This window comes from Chelonia mydas, chromosome 4, assembly GCF_015237465.2.
Source record: "Chelonia mydas isolate rCheMyd1 chromosome 4, rCheMyd1.pri.v2, whole genome shotgun sequence".
In the NCBI taxonomy this organism is placed as follows: domain Eukaryota; kingdom Metazoa; phylum Chordata; order Testudines; family Cheloniidae; genus Chelonia; species Chelonia mydas.
In genome coordinates, this window is record NC_057852.1 from 56,252,873 (window position 1) to 56,265,837 (window position 12,965).

The 12,965-nt window shown below is 39.3% G+C and overlaps 1 protein-coding gene across 4 annotated transcripts in view; it reads right to left on the reverse strand.

The window, feature by feature from the left end:
- Positions 1-12,965, reverse strand: part of TTC29 (tetratricopeptide repeat domain 29) — a 214,823-nt gene that overhangs the window by 134,395 nt on the left and 67,463 nt on the right. For all 4 annotated transcript variants that reach the window (XM_037897363.2, XM_043545782.1, XM_043545784.1 and 1 more), the window contains one exon: positions 233-418. In XM_037897363.2, the coding sequence (XP_037753291.1) occupies positions 233-418 (186 nt within the window). The remainder of the gene's footprint in view (positions 1-232; positions 419-12,965) is intronic.

Here is a 12,965-nt window from a genome sequence, read left to right on the forward strand (position 1 = left end):
CTGGCATGTTAATGGGGTGCAAAATTCTGTCTCTAATGATGAACTGTTCTATTTGTAGATTTGCCGATCTAAAAATTTAAACTATGACAACTTCACAAACCCACAGATATTTTAGCATGAAATAATAGATTATGGTATAATATTGTGCAGAGTAATTAGATATAAAACAACAGAATGTGACTGTGTGAAAATGGAAACACATTTTGATGTAATGATATAAACTGTTACTTACCTTGTTCCTCATTGACAAGGCCCATATTTGCATGCGCTTCAGCCTCTTTTTTCCCACCATCTATTTTGATCAGCTGAGCAGTGCTTAAGCATTGTTCATAAAAGTAATTCCTTAACCATTTGTCCTCAGGGTTGTTGAAGCAGTAGGCCAAATTAAGTTGGTTATTGTACACCTCCTCATAGTACTCTTAAAATGTAAAAAAAATGACAACTCAGTCACAACAATGGAACATTATTAACTTTCAGGATGAAGGCCTGTTTCGTAAAATTAGATTTCTTTTCATATAGTGGTAGTGAACGCATAATAAACATATCAGTTAAAGGGATGTTTACTGTGCCCCATTCATCTACATATAGTTACACTCTCTTAAATAAATACTTGATTAAACAAATATAAACTAAGGAAAAGGGATAAACTTCCAAGTAAAAGCACCACTGAAAAATGAATTGTGGCAGGAATATGAATACATGAATATTATTTTCTGTATAACATACCAAAATATATTTCATCAAAATATGTGAAAAAAGTACCTGTAACAGAAATGGACTTACTAGAAAGCATACTCCTGTGTCAGCACAACACAATGCTATGCAAATGTCAGAGCTTGGAGCAGCACAATCCCACTAAAGAAGGGATTGCTTTATATGACTCTGAAACAATCTCCACTGATTGAGACTGCAAAGGCATTGACAGGATTCAGGATGGGCGTGAGTCTGAAAGAGAATCACTGTCTGTGTCTAAGGGTATGTATACATTGCAATTAGACACCTGTGGCTGGCCCACGCCAGCTGACTTGGGCTAAGGGGCTGTTTAAGTGCAGTGTAGACATTATGAGGACATCCCACCTTGGAAGGTCCTAGAGCTCAGGCTTCAGCCCGAGCCTGGATATCTATACTGCAATTAAACAGCCCTGAAGACCGAGCCCTATGAGCCTGAGTCAGCTGGCACAGACCAGCTGCGGGTTTTTAATTGCAGTGTAGACATACCCTTAGTGGTTGTAGTGAAGGAGGTAAAGGGAAAACAAGGAAACCAATAATATCTGAAAAAAAAATCCTATATTAAACATATTTATCTAACTAATCTTGACTATTTTCATATCCATTTTAAGCATTACAAGTAAAAAGGAATAATGAAAAAGGCTAATAGTATTCATGTACATTTCTGTTTCTAGTTCCTTAAAAACTGTGTTACAAATTAACGGCAAGACTGAAACTTTATATTTAGCTACGAATAAGGGATAGTGCATAGAGGTGCTGCCCACAAAGCAGCTCTGGAAAGTACATGTGACTCAAACCCTAAATCCCTTGGCTTAAAAGGAGAAAACAGTCTGCTCCTGCTCTTTACTAATAGCAGATTACTTCCTAGTGGCATGTTGAGAGAACATAAGAACGTGGCCATACTGGGTCAGATTAAAGGTCCATCAAGCCCAGTATTCTGTCCTCTGACAGTGGCCAATGGCAGGTGCCCCAAAGGGAATGAACAGACAGGTTATCATCAAGTGATCCATTCCCGTCACCCAATCCCAGCTTCTGGCAAACAGAGGCTAGGGACACCATTCCTGCCCATCCTGGCTAATAGCCATTGATGGACCTATCTTCCATGAATCTAGCTAGCTCCCTTTTGAACTCTGTTATAGTAGTGGCCTTCACAACACCCTCTGGCAAGGAGTTCCAGAGGTTGACAGTGTGTTGCCCTTTTCCAATTCCAATATAACTTTTTTTGAGATGGGGCAACCACATCTGCACGCAGTATTCAAGGTGTGGGTGTACCATGGATTTATATAGAGGCAATATGATATTTTCTGTCGTATTATCTATCCCTTTGTTGATGATTCCCAACATTCTGTTCTTTTTGTTGACTGCTGCTGCACATTGAGTGGATGATTTCAGAGAACTATTCACAATGACTCCAAGATCTCTTTCTTGAGTGGTAACAGCTAATTTAGACCCCATCATTGTATATGTATAGTTAGAATTATGTTTTCCAATGTGCATTACTTTGCATTTATCAACATTAAATTTCATCTGCCATTTTGTTGCTCAGTTTTGTGAGATCCTTTTGTAGCTCTTAACTACGTTGAGTAGTTTTGTATCATCTGCAAATTTTGCCACCTCACTGTTTACCTCTTTTTCCAGATAGTTTATGAATATGTTAAATAGAACTGGGCCCAGTACAGATCCCTGGGGGACACCACTTTTTACCTTTCAGTAAATTTATTCCATTTATTCCTACCCTTTGTTTCCTATCTTTTAACCAGTTACCAATCCATGAGAGAACCTTCCCTCTTATCCCATGCCTACTTATTTTGCTTAAGAGCCTTTGGTGAGGGAACTTGTCAAAGGCTTTCTGAAAATCAAAATACACTATATCCACTGGATCTCCTTTGTCTGCATGCTTGTTGACCCGCTCAGAGGACCATTCAAGGGCTCCATCCACTCTCCACCCACCTGCGAAAGTAAGGATGAAGTAGCAGCCTCACAGAGTATGCTCTCTCCACATGTACAAACCAACAGTATGTCACAATCTTGCCCTAAAATTTATAAAGATACTTGAAATGTAATTCATTATTCAGCTTCTCAGCAACCTAAGTAACTGCACTTTGGACACCTTACGAAGCTTAATTAAACTGTTGCTAGCTGCAAGTCCAAAATCCAAGGAGTGTTAATATATTATCAAATGTATTATTTATTTCTGTAAGTTACAGCTTATATGAAATAGGAGAGATTTCCTATCAGAAGAGTACAGTTAGAAATCACAGGAGATTATGTCGATGCTCTGCTGAATTAGGTTAATGATCTGGTGTTTAGAAGCATCGGACTGAAGAACTTTGACAATAATTACCACACTGTCTCCTCTTACCATGGGTTTGAATCACCTATTCTCTCAGGGGCTCAGAGGGTCCACAGAATTAATTAGCGGAACATATAACCCTTCTGTCTAATTCACAGATGCAAAAATAGCAGGTCAAATTTAATGCTGACATAAGGCAATGAATTTGTCTCCACTTAAGCCAGAGATAAATTTGGACAACTGACTAAAATGCTATTGTAATTTTGATTGATATGTAGTGTATGTGGCTGGTGACTGAGTGGAAGCCCAGGAACATATTCTTAAAGGATTTGAATGTATTTAGGGAGATGGAGGAGTTAAAACAGACATCTCTCTCATCAGGAAGGCAAGGTGGGCAAGGTAATATCTTTTATTGGACCAACTTCTATTTGTGACTGAGACAAGCTTTCGAGCCACACAGAGAAGAGATGTGTAGCTCAAAAGCTTGTCTCACTCACCAACAGAAGTTGGTCCAATAAAACATATTACCACATCCACCCTGTCTCTCTAATATCCTGGGACCAAGACAGATACAATTGCATGCATATCTCACAGCAGGTCAGACAGTGTTTCGTGAGAGAAACTGTTGGCTAGCTGAAGGTGTGAGCACAGCTGCTTTGTGTTCAGGAGTTCTGTGAGTTGTAAGTTTTGCTGTTGTTTTTACAGTTAATTACCTTTTGTGCTCAAAGCAATGACAGGATCTACATGCAGGAGTAGGAACAGATACCCTGAACTTGCATCCACTTCTCTCTCAACAAGGAAACCCACTTCGGAGTGAAACCTTGGGCCTCCCGAAGTCAATGGAAAAAATCCAATTGATTTCAAAGGGGCCAGGATTTCACTCCTGGAGTGAAAATGTTTCCTTACTGCTTAGAAATCAGGACACCACATCAAAACATTATTAAATTCTATGTTGAAGCCTTCAGATAATAGCTGATCTAACAGGGAAACTCAAGCCTTAATGTATATTTTTCAAAAGAATTTTTAGGGGGAGCCAAAAAAGTCAAACCTCTGTAAAGAACTAATATAAGGATTGCAAATGATAACTTTCATGTCAGTCACTTCAGCTGTCTGAACAAAAAGTTATTAGTAATTACTTCTGTACAAAATTTACAGCTCCTTGCTTCAGTTCTAACCAGGAAGAGAGATTTTTTCCATAGCCTCCCCATTTTTATATCTTTCATTTCAAAATCAAAACTTGAATTACATATTTGCTAATATGAAGTACTCTGAGTGCCTTGTACTATCCGCTTACAAGATTAAGTTCTTTATCACCTCAAGTTAACCTTGATGAAGCACTGCAGCAAGTAGCATATAACAGAAGTCTTTTTATTCTTCATGTGTGCTATTCCCTGTTCTGACTTTTCCAAGTATCACATACCCGTTCATCTTTCTTGCCATCATTGACACATTTAGCTAGTGCTTTAACGTCTTTCATTTTTGATCTGATCCTGGCCAATTTGAGTAATGTGAGCTGATTTTTCCGTTTAATGTTTTCTGAAGCCACTCTGAACTCTCTTTTCTTCCACTCTTCCTGCCCATTTATTTTTTTTTCTTTTGACAACTAAACTTACTTCCCTTGTTAAACAATTCTGTCCTCTTGTTAATTCAACCTTTGCCTTCTCCATTCCTGTTTGTTTTCTCAGAGTTATCTTAATTGTTCACGTATCAGAAGGGTAGCAGTGTTAGTCTGGATCTGTAAAAGTGGCAAAGGGTCCTGTGACACCTTATAGACTAACAGACGTATTGGAGCATAAGCTTTCGTGGGTAAATACCACATGCATTCTTACATTTCACAGTTTCCATCCTTTTTAAGATTCCATAATTCCATTTAAAATACACAGAATTTTCATTTGAAGACTGTTATTTTTTTTAGGCCAAAAAATTCTGTGACTCTGAATGATCTTTTCAGCACTTGTAACTCACTGCTAATCTGTCAGAAGAATAAAACAGAGTCATTTGCTTCTTGGTTACCACAAATAGGCTTCCTGTGTCCTTTGTTGTGTTATCATTCCCAATCATTGTGTTTCCTCAATGAAAATTTTCCTCTAATTTTTGTCTCAATAATGTGATGCAAATTCAGTTCCAGTGTTCAGCATTTTCTTCTATTCCCAAAAAAACAACTATTAACCTTCATGTAATGGATAAAGATTTTAGTCATTTCAGCTGGAAATGGTCACGTTGTAATAATTTACTTAATACTGCTCCAAGAGACAGATATTAAAATTTCACAATGCAAGACTGAACTTAATGCTTGCTGAAATTTATGGCTGCAAGGGAACTTGAGGTCATCTAATCCATCCCCCTGTACTGGGGCAAGACCTACTATCTCAGAGGTCTTTCTCTAACCTGTTCTTAAAAAACCTCCAATGACATGGATTCCACAACCTCCCTTGGTAATCTATTCCAATACTTAACTATCCTTATAGTTAGAATGTTTTCCCTAATATATAAACCTAAATCTCCCTTATTGCAGATTAAGCCCACTATTTCTTGTTCTACTTTCAGTGGTCATAAGAAGATAAGAATGGCCCTACTGGGTCAGGCCAAAGATCCGTCTAGCCCAGTATCCTGTCTTCTGACAGTGGCCAGTGCCAAGTGCCCCAGAGGGAATGAAGAGAACAGATAACCATCAAGTGATTCATCCCGTCGCTCATTCCCAGCTTCTGGCAAACAGAAGCTAGGGACACCATTCCTGCCCATCTTGGATAATAGCCATTGACATGGAGACTTGGAGAACAATTGATCATCATCCTCTTTATAAAAGCCCTTCACATATTTGAAGACTGTTATCAGGTCCCTCCCGCAGTCTTTTTTCTCAAGCCTAAACATGCCCAGTTTTTTTAACCTTTCCTCACAGGTGAACTTTTCTAAACCTTTTATCATTTTTGTTATTCTCCTCTGGACTCTCTAAAAAACAATTTGGACAAATTGCAAAGTGTGGTGCCCCAAAACTGAACTCAGTACTCCAGCTGGGGCCTCACCAATGCCAAGTAGAGTGGAACAATTATCTCCTATATCTTACATACAACAGTCCTGTTAATTACCCCGTAATTATATTAGTTTTCTTTGCAACTGCATTGCATTGTTGGCACATGTTCAGTTTGTGCAGGCCCATATTACGTGCCACTTGGAACTGGGGTACCACTGAGCCCGTCTGACCCACCAGCCCGGGTTTTCTTCACACTGTATTGCTGAGGTGAGCCAGCCAAGCCCTCCCTCAGGATTCAGACTGCACACACACAGCTGCACACACACACAGCTGCAGTTTTACACACAGCTGCTGAGATCAGCTCTGCATGGGAAGACTCAGCTAAGGAATTGCCCAATACTCAAGTGCACGTCTCCCTCTAAAGGGTACACCCAAAATTGTATAGTCTTGCACTGCACAGAAAATTGTACAGAATAAGCTTTTGAAATTTGCCCCCTCCCTCAATGTGGAGAGAGATATGCAACAGCTTTTTGCCCCCCCTCCCAGTTATGAATTCCACATACTGGGTTTTAGACAAAACAAAAACAAGTTTATTAACTACAAAAAATAGATTTTAAGTGAGTATAAGGGATAGCAAACAGATCAAAGCAGATTACCCACCAAATAAAACAAAAATGTAATCTAAGCATAAGATACTAAAGTAACTGGTTACAAGTAGTAATTTCTCGCCCTAAATGTTGTTTTAGGCAGATTGCAGAGATTCTTGAAAGCCATCTGCACTTGCCTGCAGATTAAACCTTCAGATATTTCATTCACAGGTCAGACAACCTTCCAGCCTGGGCTCAGTCCTTCTCCCCTCATTCAGTCTTTGTTTCTTAGATGTTGATAGCAGTCATCTTGGGCAGGGATACCATGAAGAATGACCCCTGATTATGTCATTCCCCTGCCTTAAATAGGTTTTACATATGGTGGGAATCCTTTGTCTTCCAGTGTGATTCCCTTCCCCGGTCAGTGGAAAAATACTAATATTATCATGGCGTCCAGTATCAGGTGACTTGATCATGCGACCCTGCAGCCATAACTCAAAGGCTGTTTGTAGCATCACCAGGAAGACTTCTCAGTGGGTGATTAGTATCTTCATAAACCTATTGTTTTCCCTAATGGCTCTTCCCAGCGAGACAGCTAGATTGATTGAATTCTGCCTAATGGACTTTTCCCAGGTGTAAGCATATTTGCAATAGATGCATAGACAATATTCCTAATGTCAGATACAAAAATGGTAAATGCACATAAATATGATAATCATTCAATAAATCATAACCTTTCCAGTGATCTCACGTGCCTTATATTGCATGAAATACGTCATAATTATGCCAAACTCATATTATAATAATATTATCATGATGAATATAGGGTGTAATGCCACAATGGGCTTATTCTCAGATGACTCTAATGCAATCCCTGAGCACCATCCCATCCTGTGCACTGAATGAGGTACCTGGCACCGCAGCAGGCCCTGACTACCAAAATGAGCAACTGCAGGAACAGTCCTTGATACCTGCAGTCCTGTGCAAGACCATGCCCCGTACAGAAAGAATCCTCAAAGAATACAACTGCCAAATTAACAAATCTCTACTGAGCATCTGAAAATCACAATTTTTCAGAGTCTCATAACTTGGACAAATTTATGTGAACTTTCATGGCAGCAGCAAAAGGCAGATCTCTTGTACTTAGGGAAGCCTCCTTGCCAAATTTCAAATGATAGTAAGAATTATTTTTAACATAGCCAAAACAATGTATTTTATCCTAATTTTGTTCTCAGAAACTACTGAATAGGTTTTGCTGAAACTTTTTTTTAATTGAGCCTGAGGCTGACACCTTGCATAGATATTTTAAGCCTAAATGTGTCCTACAGTGCTCATATGCTCAGTTCCTGAAGTATTTTGTAGCATCTGTAAGGGAAGAGTGCTAGTATGTAAGTTACTGGCATATTAGGGAATCACTCAAAGAGGGCAGAGTAAAGGTTGTGATGTAGCACTGGTATATACCTTAATTCCTCATTTTCAGATGTTTGATCATGGCTGGTAGGGCATGAGGCACCAGTGGCCAATTTTACCTCTGTGTTAAGGGAGGTTTGGGAGCAGTTAATTTCCTTATTTAAAAAAAAAATTCAGTACCCACCTATCCATAGTCCAGTTCTCTCCCTCCACTGCCTCTGGCTCCTTGGCAATGATTAATGTGGACACAGAAAACATTGCTGCATATTAGTCCTTTCACTGCCCCTGCACTACTCCCTTGTGTCCCATCTCTTTGCTTGTCCAGCACAACTTAGTCTTCCCTTCTCAACCTTACAGGTCGAGGAGCTGGGAAGAGGATGCAGGAATAGTGCAGAGACTGACATGGAGTCACTGGGGACATAGTTTGAATGTGCCACTAGAGGGCAAGGTGCCTAGCTTCCTCCACTTATAGTTCTGCTCTATTAGTACTTCTAAGCTCCCAGAGAGCAAAGGTTTCTTTGATGACAATCCTTTGTCAGGGGATCATAGAAAAACTATTTTAAAAAACCAATTCTTCATCAAAACTCTCAAAATCATGCCAAATCAACCTAATTTCCTTCTTTGTCAGGGTTACTGGCCTAGTGGATGGGGTGAGGCAGTAGACTTAATATATCTTTATTTTAATGAGACTTTCGACACTGTTCCACATGACACTTCCATAAGCAAACTAGGGAAATGTGATCTACATGGAATTGCTGTAAGGCAGGTGCACAGCTGATTGAAAGATCGTACTCAAAGAGCAGTTATCAATGGTTCACTGTCAAACTGGGAGGGTGCATTTAGTGGGGTCTGGTAGGGTCAGGTACTATTCAATATTTCCATTAAATGACTGGGACAACAGAATGGAGAGTATGATTATAAAATCTGTGGATGACTCCAAACTGGGATGAGTTGCAAGCACTTTGGAGGCCAGGATTAGAATTCAAAATGACCTTGACAAATTTGTCTGAAATCAAGAAGGTAAAATTCAATAAAGACAAGTGCAAAGTACCACACATAGGAAGGAAAAATCAAATGCACAAGTGAAAATGGGGAACAACTGACTAGGTGGTAATATTACTGAAAAATATCAAGGTTTATAGTGGATCACAAATTGAATGCAAGTCAACAATGTGATGCTGTTGCAAAAAACAGCTAATATCATTCTGGAGTAATTAACAAGAGCATCATATGTAAAACATGGGAAGTAATTGTCCTGCTCTACTCAGCAATGATGAGGCCTCAGCTCAAGCACTGTGTCCAGTTCTGGGTGTCACACTTTAAGAAAGATGGGGACAAATGGGAGGGAGTGCAGAGGAGAGCAACAAATATAATAAAGGGTTAGAAAATTCCACCTATGAAAATAGAGCATGTTTATTCTTAACAAAAGAACACCGAGAAGGGACTAATAATGGTCTTCAAATTTGATAAGGGCTGTTATAAAGAGGACTGTGATGAATTGTTCTCTATGTCCACTGAAAGTAGTACAAGAAGTAATCGGTTCAATCCGCAGCAACAGAGTTCTAGATATTAGGAAAGATATTAGGAAAAACTTTCTAACTATAAAGGGTAGTAAAACTCTGGAATACACTTCTAAAGTAGGTTGTGGGATTCCCCATTACTGGAGGTTTTTAAGAACCAATTGGACAAACACCCATCAGGGATGGTCTAGGTTTACTTGGTCTTGTGTCAATCAGGGCTTCATGACCTCTACAGGTCCCTTCCAGCTCTATGATTCTAAAATATTATTTAACTTTCATCAGAATTCTCAAAATGCTGCATTTTAGATTAAGGTTATTGTTGGCTGTGTTCTATAATTAACATGATTCATGAACAACAAAAACGGGCTATAATGGGGTTTCTAGATCCTACATATATATGATATTTAGATTTCTATTATGCTAAATGAAGTATCATCCATCCCAAAATCTGGGTGTCCTTGGCAATCTCCTTAAAAACACTAAAATAGAGAAACCCCAAAATTACTCCCAGATCTCAGTATCTTCAATATGCCTCCAAGGTTTCATTTGTCAATACCACAAGCTCATTTGAAGATGGATGCCCAAGTCTGGTAAGTGGGGGATATTTTAATTAACAGTAAATACATTTATATGTACCCAGGAAGAAGATATTTCATCAAGCCATGATCTGAAAGTCCACAACACACAGTAAACCTCTAAATTATGAAGTTTTAAGATGAAACGGGGTTATCAAAGTAACTTGTGTTCTCTGAAATTTGAATGAATGGTTTCCAAAGAGCTACGCTGACCCTTCCTCTTGCTGCACAGAGTTCAAATTCTAAAGCTTCTGGAGGTAAAGAAGAGACAACAGGCAGTTAGAAGGGATGAGATGTTCATACCATCAGTTAGCAAAACGTTGGGCTCAAAGACAGTGTGCACACACCCCTGAAAGTCAAAAAAGTTTCATGGCCAGGCATTCAATTCTTAAAATGTGGTTACATAGGGGCAGTGTCACAAAGGAGAAAAAAATTACTTAGCATGGTGCCTATACTACTTTGTGAGGCACCCTGGAGTGGAACTGGACCACCTATCTAAACTGAAAGATGTTGAGTACCCAAGAATTCATAGTAAATCCATAACGAAATGTGTCAAACAAGTGCCCAAACAGTGTATCGGAGGGAGAGGTAAAGAGAAGAAATCAGAACTTAAAACTGGCTTTGGGTTTTCAGCCAATGTATCAAATTTGCATTCTTTTTTTCTGAGAAAGACAAACAGCAGAAGATGAAGCAGCTGTCTTTGTTAGATGTTTTCCATTGCTCTGCCTCTTCTGATATTGAGGCTGAAAGCTAAGGATGGCAAGGAAGATTTCTGATACCACAACAGGAATGTTGAGGTGCTCCTCATCTGACATTACTGAAGGAGTTTCAGTGATCTTGTGGTGAACTTGATGTCTTTCATTCTCTCCTGAGGCTGAAAAAGCACCTCACCCGCAATGCAAATTTTCAACACAGGCCTGAGATTTAGGAGAAAGGTTCAATGATATAAGCAAGGAGTACTACCTTAAAGAAACATCTGAGCCAGAATGTCTCAAGCCTCAAACTACCTCACAGAATGTTCTTGGTCACTTCTTGTTCCTCAATCACCAGCAATTTTTCTGAATTTTTCTGCTCCTCAGGAAGGTGGTCATTTAGGGGGAGCATTTGCTCCCAAAGATGAAACTGATGTCTGGCTATACAGAAAGTACACTTTCCTTCCCAAAATGTAAATATTTTGTCATGCTTATTTGATAGGAAGGTCTGACCTGTGCTGGAACTTCTCACCCTTTCATTGGTAACAGACTACCCATGAATCAGGAGTATAGTAGGTTAGGAACCACAGGATGTAGTAACTTCTCAGATGTGCTTGGGATTGAAGATGTTCTTAACAGAGCCCAGCAGTCTAACAGTAATGGGGCAAGGGAGTTTCCTTCTGTTAGGTTCTACAATGTTGAATAGCCATGAGAGTCTTTTCATGGACTGCTGATATTTCCAATGCCAGAGCCTCTGTCTTATGTCCTAGCAACTCCTGGAACTGTCTTAAATAGTCTAGTGATGAATGAGATGAAGGGTCCAAATCCTCAGAGAAAGTTGAAGTAGCAGCATTGTGATAACTGGGCCTTCAAATTTACCCTAATTGCGAGCTCAATTGTAAAAATTGAGTAAAGTTTATAAATAACCTACAATCACAAATTTTGATGGGAAAAGGTATAAAATGGAGAAAGAGTGAATTAGTCCGCACAAAAAGGCCTACTGATATAATTCAAGGATTGTGTTAAGATCATACCTGTTAAATAAGACAGTGAGAGACCAAAAATCAGTGAACTAAAATTGGCCTACTAAAAGAGATCTTCACTATCATAGCTCTACTCAACCCATCTCTTGGTCCCCAGGCCTTTGTCATTCTGATCCTGAGAAATATCTTCAACAGATTGGCCCATAGAGAGGGGCCCAGATGGCACTGCCATTTCTACTGGCTTCAGTTGAATCTCAACCACCACCTGGGATGTGTGACTTTGCATATATCCTCTCCCCACACCATGTGTCTTTTTCCTTCCCCACTTTATTTCTTCTCTTTCCTATCCCTCTCCTTTTTCCTTCTGTCTAATAAGAGTCTGGCTTGGATGGTCAAGACTTTATATTTTTCAAGACTGATGAAAGCCTATGACCAGGAAGCAGCAACTGAAAGCAATATCCTAAACAGCACAATGCTGGTACAAGTTTTCCAAGTCTCCAAGTGGCTGATAAGACTGTGTGCTGTGCCTGTGCTTCTCCAGCACTGAGGTTGCAAGTGAGAGTCAAAACCAGAAACTGTATTTTCTATTTTTGCTGTTCTTTTCTCTCCCCTTTTGTGTGTATTTTGTTTTGTCTTCCAAAAACAGGATCAGACTTTAACAGCAGCAGCGATGCCAGCTTCAGTCCATCTCAACTAATTTCCTTCCTTTTCCCCATAAGAACATAAAAGTTATTCCCCATCATTAATATCATCTAACAGATTGTTAAAAAGAGTGTTTTTCCTTCTAAAAATTCTCTCCAGCTAAAAGAAAAGGGAACTACGGATGTGTTAAAATGTTATATTTCAAATACTTTAACTGTTTTGCCTTCTTCTCTTTATCTTTAATAAACAGTTAAAATGATGTTTAATGGTGTCTTTGCCACAGTACTAAGCAGTCGGAGGTCTCTGCATACCATATCCTACACTTATTTAACACTATTTAATATTGGACTATGACAGGGTCTTGTTAACATCTTTGACACTTTGAGCCCATATATTCCATCTAAATACAACAGCAAAACTGTTCTTGCTGATCAGAAGAGGGGTTGTTACAAATTTTCCTCCCCTTCTTTTCCTCAAACAGGCAGACTAGAATACTGACAAATAGAAAGCACAAATACTAGCACTGGTCTGGAGGTGGGGAAAAACAAACATCCTAGGTGTTC